General features: G+C 59.7%; 7 protein-coding genes across 7 annotated transcripts; 2 read left to right on the top strand and 5 right to left on the bottom strand.

Annotated features, from left to right (window-relative positions):
- Positions 1–480: 480 nt before the first annotated feature.
- Positions 481–1,880, bottom strand: BDZ90DRAFT_223746 (DWNN-domain-containing protein; the record flags this gene model as incomplete). The annotated part of the gene is made up of 3 exons (XM_025504587.1): positions 481–973; positions 1,059–1,629; positions 1,709–1,880. Coding segments are annotated over 3 exons (1,236 nt in total), but the record flags the coding sequence as incomplete, so codon positions are not given.
- A 323-nt stretch (positions 1,881–2,203) lies between these two features.
- BDZ90DRAFT_243882 (hypothetical protein) lies at positions 2,204–3,412 on the top strand (the record flags this gene model as incomplete). Its single annotated transcript, XM_025507446.1, has 4 exons — positions 2,204–2,233; positions 2,312–2,385; positions 2,593–2,788; positions 3,028–3,412. Coding segments are annotated over exons 1-4 (657 nt in total), but the record flags the coding sequence as incomplete, so codon positions are not given.
- A 346-nt stretch (positions 3,413–3,758) lies between these two features.
- BDZ90DRAFT_86327 (hypothetical protein) lies at positions 3,759–5,411 on the top strand. The gene has a single exon (XM_025509897.1). It carries the CDS (start codon positions 3,796–3,798, stop codon positions 5,317–5,319), a length of 1,524 nt encoding a protein of 507 aa, XP_025359876.1. The 5' UTR covers positions 3,759–3,795; the 3' UTR covers positions 5,320–5,411.
- Positions 5,412–5,507: 96 nt separating this feature from the next.
- Positions 5,508–6,070, bottom strand: BDZ90DRAFT_234465 (hypothetical protein; the record flags this gene model as incomplete). Its single annotated transcript, XM_025507030.1, has 3 exons — positions 5,932–6,070; positions 5,732–5,844; positions 5,508–5,646 (listed from the first exon to the last, which is right to left on the bottom strand). Coding segments are annotated over exons 1-3 (239 nt in total), but the record flags the coding sequence as incomplete, so codon positions are not given.
- A 1,298-nt stretch (positions 6,071–7,368) lies between these two features.
- On the bottom strand, positions 7,369–8,328 carry BDZ90DRAFT_86362 (hypothetical protein). Its single transcript, XM_025509898.1, has 2 exons — positions 7,660–8,328; positions 7,369–7,577 (listed from the first exon to the last, which is right to left on the bottom strand). The coding sequence occupies exon 1, from the start codon at positions 8,197–8,199 to the stop codon at positions 7,729–7,731; it is 471 nt and encodes a 156-aa protein (XP_025359878.1). The 5' UTR covers positions 8,200–8,328; the 3' UTR covers positions 7,369–7,577; positions 7,660–7,728.
- Positions 8,329–8,695: 367 nt separating this feature from the next.
- On the bottom strand, positions 8,696–9,282 carry BDZ90DRAFT_234468 (hypothetical protein). Its single transcript, XM_025507031.1, has one exon. It carries the CDS (start codon positions 9,191–9,193, stop codon positions 8,861–8,863), a length of 333 nt encoding a protein of 110 aa, XP_025359879.1. The 5' UTR covers positions 9,194–9,282; the 3' UTR covers positions 8,696–8,860.
- A 190-nt stretch (positions 9,283–9,472) lies between these two features.
- On the bottom strand, positions 9,473–10,472 carry BDZ90DRAFT_234469 (hydrolase). The gene has a single exon (XM_025507032.1). It carries the CDS (start codon positions 10,436–10,438, stop codon positions 9,584–9,586), a length of 855 nt encoding a protein of 284 aa, XP_025359880.1. The 5' UTR covers positions 10,439–10,472; the 3' UTR covers positions 9,473–9,583.
- Between the last annotated feature and the right edge of the window lie 87 nt (positions 10,473–10,559).

Consider the following 10,559-nt stretch of genomic DNA (forward strand, 5'->3'; position numbering starts at 1 on the left):
GTTGCCGTTGCCGTTCATCGCGGCGGCGGCGCCGTTGTTGTTCATCATTCCCATCATTGGGTTCATCATCATCTGGTGTTGCTGCTGCATCCCGCCACCCATTCCCACTCCCACCCCCCCCATCATTCCGCCCTGCTGCGCGTTGAACTGCTGCTGCTGCTCCTTCAACCTCATAAAGGCCATCTGCTGCGCCTGTAACTGCGTCTGCAGCATGCTCTTCATGGCCGGCGGGAGCTGCGGGTTGGACAGGGTCATGACGAGCTGTTGTACCAGTTGCGGGTTGAAGGCGACGACGGGGATGGCGGGTTGTTCGGGAGGCGAGGTGATCTGCTCCGTCCCTGTCTCCGTAGTGGCGGGCTTGTCCTTATCCCCTTCCCCTCCGCCTTCCCCACCAGGCTCAGCATCGCCCTCGCCCTCGCCCTCCTTCTTCTCCCCTTCCCCAGCCTCTCCCGCCTCCCGCGCCTCTCGCTCTTTGATCTCCTCCTCACTCCTCCTGATCGCCTCCTCAACATACTCCTCCACCTTTCTCCTAACCTCGTCATCTCTAGCCAGATCGCCCAGGTCCGCAATCCTCTTGTCACACTCCGCGCACTTAAAGTCGTTCTCCAGCAGATGATTCTGTATACACTCCTCGCAGAATCGCGTTGTACAGCAGGGAGTCTTGACTGCCTTTTTGAGCAACTTGCTGCAGAGAGGACAAGCAAGCGCCGAGTCCGTTGGAACGGCCGCGAAAACGTCTGAGCGGGAGAGGGTCTTGAGGGCTGCGCTACGTTCGGCTTCCCAGGTTGCGCTGTCCACTTGGGCCACTACGTAGGTGCCGTCCGAGGTGACCATTATGCCTGCCTGGCGCTGTGTTTCCGTGGGGTTCTCGACGGTTTTCAGCATGGATTTGGGGATGCCCGTCGTGCGTTTGAAGCGCGGCTTGTCGTCCCAGTTTGGGTCGAGGTTGGTGGGACATTCTTGGATCCAGTGGCTGTGCAAGTGCAGCGCGACAAGGGTCAGGATGGTCAGCATCCATCGTCAGGCTATCTGCTACGATCTCTTGGCCACACACTCACCCCTTCTTGCCGCATCGATAGCAGATATACCCGACAGGCGGTGGTCGATCCGAGTACTGATGGTGATCCCCTCTATCGCTGCGAGCCTGGAATGACCCTCCCCTCCCACCACCACGCGGCGGTCCACCCCCTCGTGAGCGATACGTCGCATTAGCCATCTGTTGCTGCGTTGCATCCCACTGATCCGTCGTGGCCTGGAACATGGCTGCAATACTCGCCGCCTCATCCCCACCGTTGCTCTCCCCTGCTGCGCCCTGCTGCGTCATCGAGGGTGGAAGGACGGGTGGCGGCGCAGGCGTGGCAGAAGGTTCTTTCCCCCTGTCATCGAATCGCACACTCATCGGTCCGCGGTACGACGAAGGCCCACCGGGCTGCTGTTGTTGTCGATCTCTACCCTGAGCCATCCCACTCGCTGCGGGACCGAACCGCGATGATGATCCCTCCCCTGCATCCCCGCCATACAGGTCCGCAACGTACATCTGCGCCGTACCCCTTCCCGGGCGTTGCGGTGGCAGTCGCCTCACAAGAACCGTCGAAGATCGAGGGATGAGATGATTGTCGTCTCGATACTCTGTGCGTCGACACACAAGAGGGAGAGAGAGACTGTCAGCTCAGCTCAGCTCGTGGTCGTGCAGGAGGGCGCGACCCACCCTCTTCAGTCTGCGCATTGTACAATGCAATATCGAAGTCGACCCCCTTGCCCATCTTGTTCTGAACCATAATCTCCCGCTTGAGATCATACACCGAAAGGGCTGTGCCGTCGAATACGACGCGGGAGGCGTCGCGCTGCGACTTGAATTTGTAGTGGACTACGGAGGACATGGCTGCGGCGAGGAGGAGGAGAAGCGGGAGGCGCAGCTGTCGTCGTGGTAGCAAAGCGAGGGAGGAGGGAGGGGCGAGTCGTGTGTGGGTCAATGTATGCTGCGAGGGCTGCGAGGCTCAGTTGCGTCGACGTCTCTTGTTTCCGTCGTGGAGTCACGGCGGCGGCGTCGTCAGGGCAACGACTCAACGTCAGGCACCCGTCAGAGGAACGGGACGGAACCGGCGGGCGGGAGGACGCCAACGCGCTGCCCGTTGTGCTTTGCTTTTGCTCGTCCGTCTTGACTTCAACTCTCATCCAATTCGCGACTTGCCTATCTTCTTTGCCTTTTTCACCGCCCCGCCCGCCCAGCATGGTGCGTCCCTCTCCTCTCTCTCTCCCTTCCACTCCTCACTAATGCTTCTACACTCGCGCCCCCGCTTCGCTCGCGCAGGCGGCCCGCAAGCCCCTGGTCCTTGGTGTGGCCGAGTGGGAAAAGAAGCTGAATGAGGTCCACGTTAACAAGGAGTGAGTAGCCGTGCGAGCAATCAATGATGCAACTTCTTGGGATGATCTTTTTATGTCGCAATTGTGGGAATCTCTCCTACTCCCCGTGAGGACACAACAACTATACATTTGCCTTCTGATCGCAGCAAGCCACCACCACGAAGTCGCGCGCGCATATATGCTGACACCACCTCCTCTCCCCCTCCCTTCTGCGCCGCGCCCGCCTAGTGACCTAAATCGCCTCGTGATGGACTACCTAGTAATCGAAGGTTACAAGGATGCTGCAGCCCGCTTCTCCCTCGAGACGGGGTTGCGACCACAGGTGGATTTGGCCAGCATCGAGGACCGAATGACCATCCGAGCTGCCATTGAGAGGGGGGATGTTGAGGAGGCCATTGGCAGAGTCAATGAGCTGGATCCTGAGGTGAGTCGACCGTGAGAGCGAGAGGCGAAAGAGGCGGGGGGAGTAGCGAAGATGAGCACACAGTATCATGCACCACGCCGAGCCTCTCTTTTCGAGGGGCTGTGCGGATAGTATACCTAATCTTCTCTCTGAGCACGACGTAGACGCGCGACGGGGCAGGGAGCGAGGGCAGAGCACACCATCCTTTCCATCACTTTGCACTTCGACTAACACCTCACCTCCTCCTTGCACGCGCATAGATCCTGGACAATTCCCCGCTCCTCTTCTTCCACCTCCAGCAACAACGCCTCATCGAGCTCATTCGCGCCAACCGCATAGGTGAAGCCCTTCACTTCGCCGCCGAGGAGCTGGCCCCGCGCGGCGAGGAGTATCCTGAACTCCTCCCCGAACTCGAACGTACAATGGCCCTACTCGCCTTTGATCTTCCCTCCTCCTCCTCCACTGCCAGCACCGCCGCGCTCCCCGCTCCCCCGCATGTAGCGTCTCTGCTCTCACCGTCGCAGAAGCTCAAGACGGCTGGCGAGCTCAATGCCGCCATCCTTGCGAGCCAGAGTCAGGGGAGTGACCCAAAGTTGCCGCAGATGCTGAGGATGATGGCGTGGGGTGAGGACTTGTTGAGGACCGATACCAAGGTGGGCGACGTGCCGTGCCTTGCGATTGGGGAGGGGTTGGGGATGGGAAGGGCGAGGGAGGGAGTGTAGATATATCCAGCCATGGTGTCGCCGTGAGCGAGCAGCCCCTTATGTATTTGTACGCGGTCGAGATCGATCTTACGAATGATACGAGACGATAACGATATGATACGATTGATAGGCACGGCCCTGACGCTCCCCTGATTCGTGTGGCCTGCTCGACGTTCTCGCGTCGTGCAAGTTCGAGGCGCAGGCGCAGACGGAGGCGGGAGATCCAAGACCGCGTCCGCCGTGTCTGTTTCCGTCGTTGCGTCCGTGCGTCCGTGCGTGCGTTGCGGCGTTTCTCTGTTTACTTTCCTTCCTTTCCCCCATTCCATGCCCTCACACGAAATAACGCGCAACCCCACTCGCCTCATCCATGCGGCTCACCCACCTCTCGCGGGGTTCCCATCACGATGGGCCCTAGGCCCGATGGACTACTATCTCGGCCCAGGCATCCCGATTGTCGTCGTCTTCGTCTATGAGGCTGGGCAGGGCGGCGAAGAGGCGGGGAGCGTCGTACCGGTCCATCGACTGGAGAAGGCTATGCGCTACCTCCTGGACTCTCACCCGCACTTCACCGGTCGATTCATCGCAGAGGCTGGAGAGGCAAAGGAACCCTGCATCGCTCAGCTGGGAAGCGGGGCCGCCCTCATCGAGGCAAACAGCTCTGCGCGCCTCGACTCCTTCGTCAGACCCGAGGGAGGTGACTACATTACCACCTCGTTCCCTCCCGACCTTGTGCCCCCCTACGAGCCCACCGCCGAGTACCTGGCCCACAATCCCTTCTTCGCCGTGCAGCACACCCGCTTCTCTTGCGGCGGGGTGGCCCTCGCGATCAGGATGGCGCACGCGGTTGTGGATGGAGAGGGGTTCTTTAGCGTTGTGCGTGACCTGGCGACTGTGTACAGGCAGCTGAGCGCGGGAGTGGAGAAACCGCAGCTGGACCACGCGCCGAGCATCAGGCCTTACATGGCCGACTGGGCTAGCGGGGCGAGCGAGGAAGAGAGGGAGGAGGCGCGAAGCTGGAAGTCGAGGGGGTACAAGCTGGCCGGCGAGGATTGGAAGGAGGGTAGTAACGGCGTAACCCAATCCACGCCCGTAATTGAGAGCGACTCACCACCCCCCGACCCGGATCCCGTCCAAGGTCGAGTTCTGCGCTTCTCCCCGACCCAACTCGCCTCCCTCAAACAGGCCGCCTTGCCCCACACCCACACGGAAGGACAGTACATCACAACATTCGACGCCCTCTTCGCCCATCTCCTCCAGCTCACCTATCGAGCACGCTCCTCCCCGCATCGCAACCCGGCTGCGCAACCTACAATTTGCAACTTCCTCACCCCCTCCTCCTGGCGCGCGCGACTCGGCCTACCCGCGCACCACACGCCTAACACCTGTTTTGTCAATTTCGCCTCTCTCGACCCGCAAGAAGTACTCCAAGGCCCCGTAGACAGGATAGCGACTGCGGTTCACTCGGTTAGCCGCGGGTTGAGCCTCGGGGACGCGCAGGCGGAGTTGAGATGGCTGTGCGCTCAAAGGGACAAGGGACGCGTTCAGCTCGCCTACGAGTACGGCGAGGGGAGTCTTATGCTGAGCGCTTGGCATAGGATGGACGTATATGCTGCTGGGACGCTGGATGATGCACTGGTACCGGCCGTCGTGTCTACGCCTTTCACGAGCGTGAGCCTGGTGGATGGACTGGGGTACTTTTTGCCTGTGCCGCCAAAGGTGGGAAAGCAAGGAGAGGGAGCAGGAATAGATGTTGCGCTCGCGTTGAAGGGGTCTGTTTGGCGGGAGATTGATCGTGCGTTGGGAAAGAAGGGGGAAGAGGGGAAGAGGTCGTTCACGTACGTGGGGTGACAGTGCGGAGACGCAGAGACAAGAAGATACCATTGCATAGCATTTCTCGCACCACTGCAGCACGGAGAAGGACAGTCGAGCAACGCTCGAGATGGAGTATTCGATCTCGATCTTTTCCTCTGCCCCAAAGGCGAGGCGCAAAGGATCAAGCAGCTGCCACTTTTACGCCGCCCAGCTCCTGAGATGCTGCCCTACAGCGACAGCCGCAAAGTTCAAGGCGGCAGCCATAGCCGTGGCTACAGTTCCCGGTCTTACGGCACGAGGGGCGTCATTCGTCGTCGGGATAACTGTCTTGGTGCATCGTCTGTCGCAGCTATTCTCGCAGGACTGCACGCGGCCAAGGCAGGGTGAAGACGATGAGCATTCATAAACTCCTGGCTCGCCGCGAGTCAAACGGTACGGGCTTACTCACACGCTTGGCGTCCTGTCGCTGCACGACGCAACTGCCGTAATCGTCGCCGTTTGGACAGCCGCTGGACGACGGGCAGGAGCCCTTGCAGTTGACCAGGCAGCCTTGATCCACGTCTGTTTGCGTCCGGTTCAGAATGGATGCTGTCAGGAGGAGGTGCGAGGAATACGGGAGGGCATGACGCGCAGGATGCATCAACTCACAGGTGTTGCCACCACCGCCTCCGCCCTGACCAGAGGCAGTGGACGAAGTTTTTGCGGCAGACGTCGACCTAGATGACGTGGGTGTGCTGGTCGGTGTAGGCGTTGCTTCCATCGTGGACGTCTCCTCCGCAGTAGTGGTTGCAGGGAGGGCGTTGCACTCGATGTGCACGTTGCCGACAAATAAAGACCTGTACGACGCGCCAGAGGTCGTAATGACATAGCCGTCTGCATCGGTAATGCCGATCTGGGCGAGCGAGATTTTCATCAGCCACTCGCTCAACAACAACGACATCATCATCATCACCACGGTCGGAATGCTTCTTCAAGCTCACCTTCACCGTGGCATCGTACCCGCCATTCTGCGGCGTAAGTGCCTCATCGAGGGTCCATGTGACGGATGACTGAAGCGAGCTGCTGCTGAAGAGCTTGCCCAATCCTGTCGAGCTTGTACCTGACATTGGCCCAAATGGTATCAGCGCGAGCTACTCGCCCCTCCGCTGTCTAGGACATCGACTCACTAGGCGACCCCCCGGCAACTTCAAGACTCAACGCCAGATAGGTGCCCTCGCTGTACTCCGAAGGCGTCAGCGTCACGTAGCGCGAGAGGCTGACGCAGTTTGTGTACCCGCCGGAGCTTATGCTCAGGCCTTGGACGACGCAGGTCGACGCGAGCAGGGCGAGGAGGAGGGCTGGCCAAAGATGGGGCGCCATGGTTGTTGGTGGAAGAGCGGATGGAGAGAGGCGACGCAGCCTGGAGTGCACGATTGACTGCCATCTCTTTGTACTTCTTCGGCCCTCGTTGTATCTCGCGAAGAACAGCGACACACAGACTCGCGGACTGCAATATGCTGAGATCCATTTTGCTCTGCAATGATTCTCACGCAGTGCGTGCTGGCTGCTTCAGAAGGTGAGTGACGATATATGTTTGCGGCGCAGCTCTTGCTCCTTCTGGGCCGAGAATCAGATGAGCTGATTGATGCGCAACCGGGACGAAGGCTAGATCTCGTCTGTCGGCGAAATAAAGCTCGACTGCCTTGTGGTGGAGATGGCGTTCTAGAGTAGGCAGAGCTTGGCATCGACGCGTCTGTGTAATTCTGTCCCGCCCTGCAGCGGATCTGTCCCGCAGATGCAAAGTCGACAGCCGCGGGGAGCTTCTTTGTCTTCTCCCGTCTCGATTGACACCAGACCAGGCGACGCTCTCGCTTCTTCTCGTTTGGCCACTAAGCCTCAAAATAAAAATGGACCGACGAGGCAGCTTCCCGGGAACGCGTATCTTTCGAGTCGCTGAGTGGGTGAGCAGGGTTGCTTCCCATCCTACGCGCTTTTGGACTGGTAGGAGTCCTTGCTGCGCGCGCTCGACACCAAATGCAATCTATGTAGCGCTTAGCTCAAGACGTCCGTGTGGCGAGAGAATGATCGTGGCCTCGACATGGCGGCGGGAGGGAGATAGGGAAGCCCACAGCAGGACATTAGGGCACGTGGGCTGATTCATTAGACTTTGAAATTCGTCGGGAGGAAAGAGGGCATTGGAACGTACCATCCCACGCAGTCGCACCGCTCCGTCTAGTACGTAACACGAATATCGGCATGCTCAATCTCCCGCTCGACGAGGCCCGACGCTTTATTGTACGAGAAAAAGTGGAGAGCTGGCCGGGCAAAGCAAGGAGCAGCAGGTCTGGTCAGTCAGAGCCGTCTCGTCTCGTCTCGCCACAAGATCGCGCGACTCACTATAATCCCCCTCTCCTGGCCTGAAAGGGCTCGTCGCAAGGCCAAGCGCGGCATCATCCCCTCGAAGTGTCAAATTGTCCTCCCATTCCGGCGACGCAACGCTACGGGGCACCTTGACGCCCTGCTTCGTGTAGCCCAGCCCGTACGAGACATCAGGCCCGTAGCAAGACTGCGAGAACGGAAGCGTCGTCGCTGTGATGATGTCGCGCATGTTGAGCGTTGTGCCATTCTTGAGGTCGACGCCCGGCTGGTCCGGCGCGATGCGCTGCAGCGAGGTGAGGCGATACGTGCAGGCGGCGGGCGTGTTGAGCCCAGAGGGCGCAGGCGCAGCGATGGCGAGCGAGGCGGCCGAGGCGGCCAAGACGAGTGTATTGAAGAGCATAATGGTGATGGTGATGTGGATAAAGGTCGAGGTGCGGGAGATGACCCCTTTAGCTGTCGGCAGCCTCGCCTTTTAGTGCCCATGGCCCGTTTTGCGCGTCGTCGAACCTGCGGCTTCGTACGCGGAGCGCCGGCGGCGGCGGCGACTTTTCCACTCATCCGACCTGGCTCTGGTTAACTTTTGCCTGCCTTGCCGCCGAACTTGACGGCAAAGCCAAAGCCACGAGAATAGGGCAAGTTCACCATCTGCCAACCATTTTGCTGATCAGCAAGATACGCGAGTAAGTCGGCATAACGATCCGCGCCTGAGACGGAGTTGTCGATGAAAAGGACAGCTCCGATGCGCAGGGCGGGCTCCAGAGCTTGGAGGGTCGGCAGAGCCAGAGGAGCCCAGACTGATGGCGGTGAGCGAATCGTCAGGGTGTCAGACGACCTCGACTTCTCCGCCGGTGGGTGATGAACGAGACGACTCACTATCCAGGAGCAGAGCATCCAAGCTCCCCTCCTCGATGCCCGCAGCTCCCCGCGTCGTTTGGCGAATGTCCCCTTGCAGAATCTCAACTTGTCCACCCTCGATCATCTCCTTTGCTTCCTCTCGCTCCGAGAAGCCCTGCCGAACGTGCTCGTATGCGATGCTGACCTTGGCTGCCTCGTTCTCGGTGCCCCAGACTTTGGGGCTGTGCGGAGAACGAGCAGCGCCGTAGGCCGCTACGTTGTCGCGCATGGCTGCGAGGAGGTAGAGGAGAGAGACGCCATACGAGGTGCCGGCTTTCGAGCGCGACGTTAAGAGCCAACGAGCGAGAGAGAGGGTTGAACAAAGTCAGCGCCTCGCAAAAACAGGACGACGGGCGCCTAGCTCCGTCCCACATTCGCACCCACCCTCAAAGATGCGCTGCGCGTTCATCGCTCGCAGAACCATGTAGACGGCCTGCGCCTTATCCTCGTCTAGAGCCACAAGTCTGTCTTGGAACACGGCGAGGTCGCTTGGACTGTCCACATTCGAAGGGAAGGCCGCGCCAGGGATGTAGTCGGCGCCTTCCTGCGTCTTGGAGAGGGAGTGCAGGGAGCGAAGCAGGGCTGACAGGGCGGGGCGTGTGGTGAAGAAGTGGGAGGAGGGCTCAGCTGCTCCGGCATTGTTCGACTGGGTGGACATGTTGGGGTGATGGGCGAGGATCGTGTGGATCGGGATGGTGATGGTGGGAGGTGGAGATGCGGATACAAACCCTCAGGGCGGATAGATGCAACGCGGAGTCATGCGGAGATTGAGTCACACATCTCCGACGCGCCCAACCAATTCAGGTCCGGCGTCCAAGCAGCCCGCCCGACCGAGCGAAGGCGCAGCCACGTGGTCTTCACTCAGGGTCAGGCCTATCTGTGCACGTGGCACGACGCGCCACTTCCGCTCCGCCCTTGTTTATAGCCTCTCGTCTCACCGCTACCAATCTTGGAATCCAATCGCTTACTCCAATCTCGTATACTAACACGGCAAATGAGGATATCTTACATGGTCACGGGTAGAGAATCTGTACGTTCTCGCGTGCCCTCATCGCTTCAAGAACTGAACCACCGCTGGCGCCACCTGATCGGGCATCTCGGTATGAGGGTAGTGGCCGGCACCCTCAACGATAAGAGACGTGCACTTGCACTTGCCGCTGAGCGTACTCTCGATCCATTTGACCTCCTCGCGAGGGTCATTGAAGTCTGGATCCTTCGTTCCCATGACTACCAGTGCGGGGCAGTGCTCATCATCATTTCGTAGCATTTCCTCAGTGTCCTTCTTGCTGAGGCTGAGCATTTTCATCAGCACGGCCATACGCGTCGGGTCCTTGAGGTTGTCGCCGACCTGTGCACGGATAGCTGCATGATCTTCAGGCTTGCGCGTAGGGAAGAGGCTATCCCAGTAGAACATCCACGACGCTCGGCGCCAGGGTCCACCGAAGAGGATAGCCATGAGTGCCTTCATCCCGAAGGATACGGGAAGGTCGCGGACGATGGGCCCAAGGAGAATAGCGCCTTCAATAGTAGGAGATGAGTTGCCGGAAGCCTTCTTGCTGAGATGGTGAGCCCAGAGAGCAGAGCCCGCAGCGAAAGAATTGCCGGCTATGTATGCCGATGAAATGCCCAAGTGGCGCAGAACGGTGAGAGCGTCTTCCCCGACGACCTTGGCAGAGTAGTCATCCCACTTCGACGACGTCTCGCCGAAGCCACGGACGTCCAGGGTTATGACACGCACACCGGCGGCGTTGAGAGCGGGCCGCAGGTGTCGGTATTGTGAGCGCAAATCGCCCATACCGGGCATAGCGAGCAGTACGGGTCCTCCCTGCTTCTGCTGACCATCGTCATCAAATGCGATCTGTCGTCCATCGAATGTCAAGTGCTGCGTAGGAGGAGCCATCATGGGTGAGAGTGCGAGGCGGTGACGAGAGACAGAAAGCCATCAGGTGCAGCCGCCCCTTTTATCTGAATCGTGGATCTCGGCGTCAAGCACAATCTCGCGGCTCATAATAACCTGCGTGTGC

The sequence above is a fragment of the Jaminaea rosea genome, assembly GCF_003144245.1.
Source record: "Jaminaea rosea strain MCA 5214 unplaced genomic scaffold BDZ90scaffold_16, whole genome shotgun sequence".
In the NCBI taxonomy this organism is placed as follows: Eukaryota; Fungi; Basidiomycota; class Exobasidiomycetes; order Microstromatales; genus Jaminaea; species Jaminaea rosea.

Excerpts from the sequence above, each read along its gene's own strand:
- BDZ90DRAFT_86327 (XM_025509897.1), top strand. The coding sequence starts at position 3,796 with ATGCCCTCACACGAAATAACGCGCAACCCCACTCGCCTCATCCATGCG.
- BDZ90DRAFT_86362 (XM_025509898.1), bottom strand. The coding sequence starts at position 8,199 with ATGAGTGGAAAAGTCGCCGCCGCCGCCGGCGCTCCGCGTACGAAGCCG.
- BDZ90DRAFT_234468 (XM_025507031.1), bottom strand. The coding sequence starts at position 9,193 with ATGTCCACCCAGTCGAACAATGCCGGAGCAGCTGAGCCCTCCTCCCAC.
- BDZ90DRAFT_234469 (XM_025507032.1), bottom strand. The coding sequence starts at position 10,438 with ATGATGGCTCCTCCTACGCAGCACTTGACATTCGATGGACGACAGATC.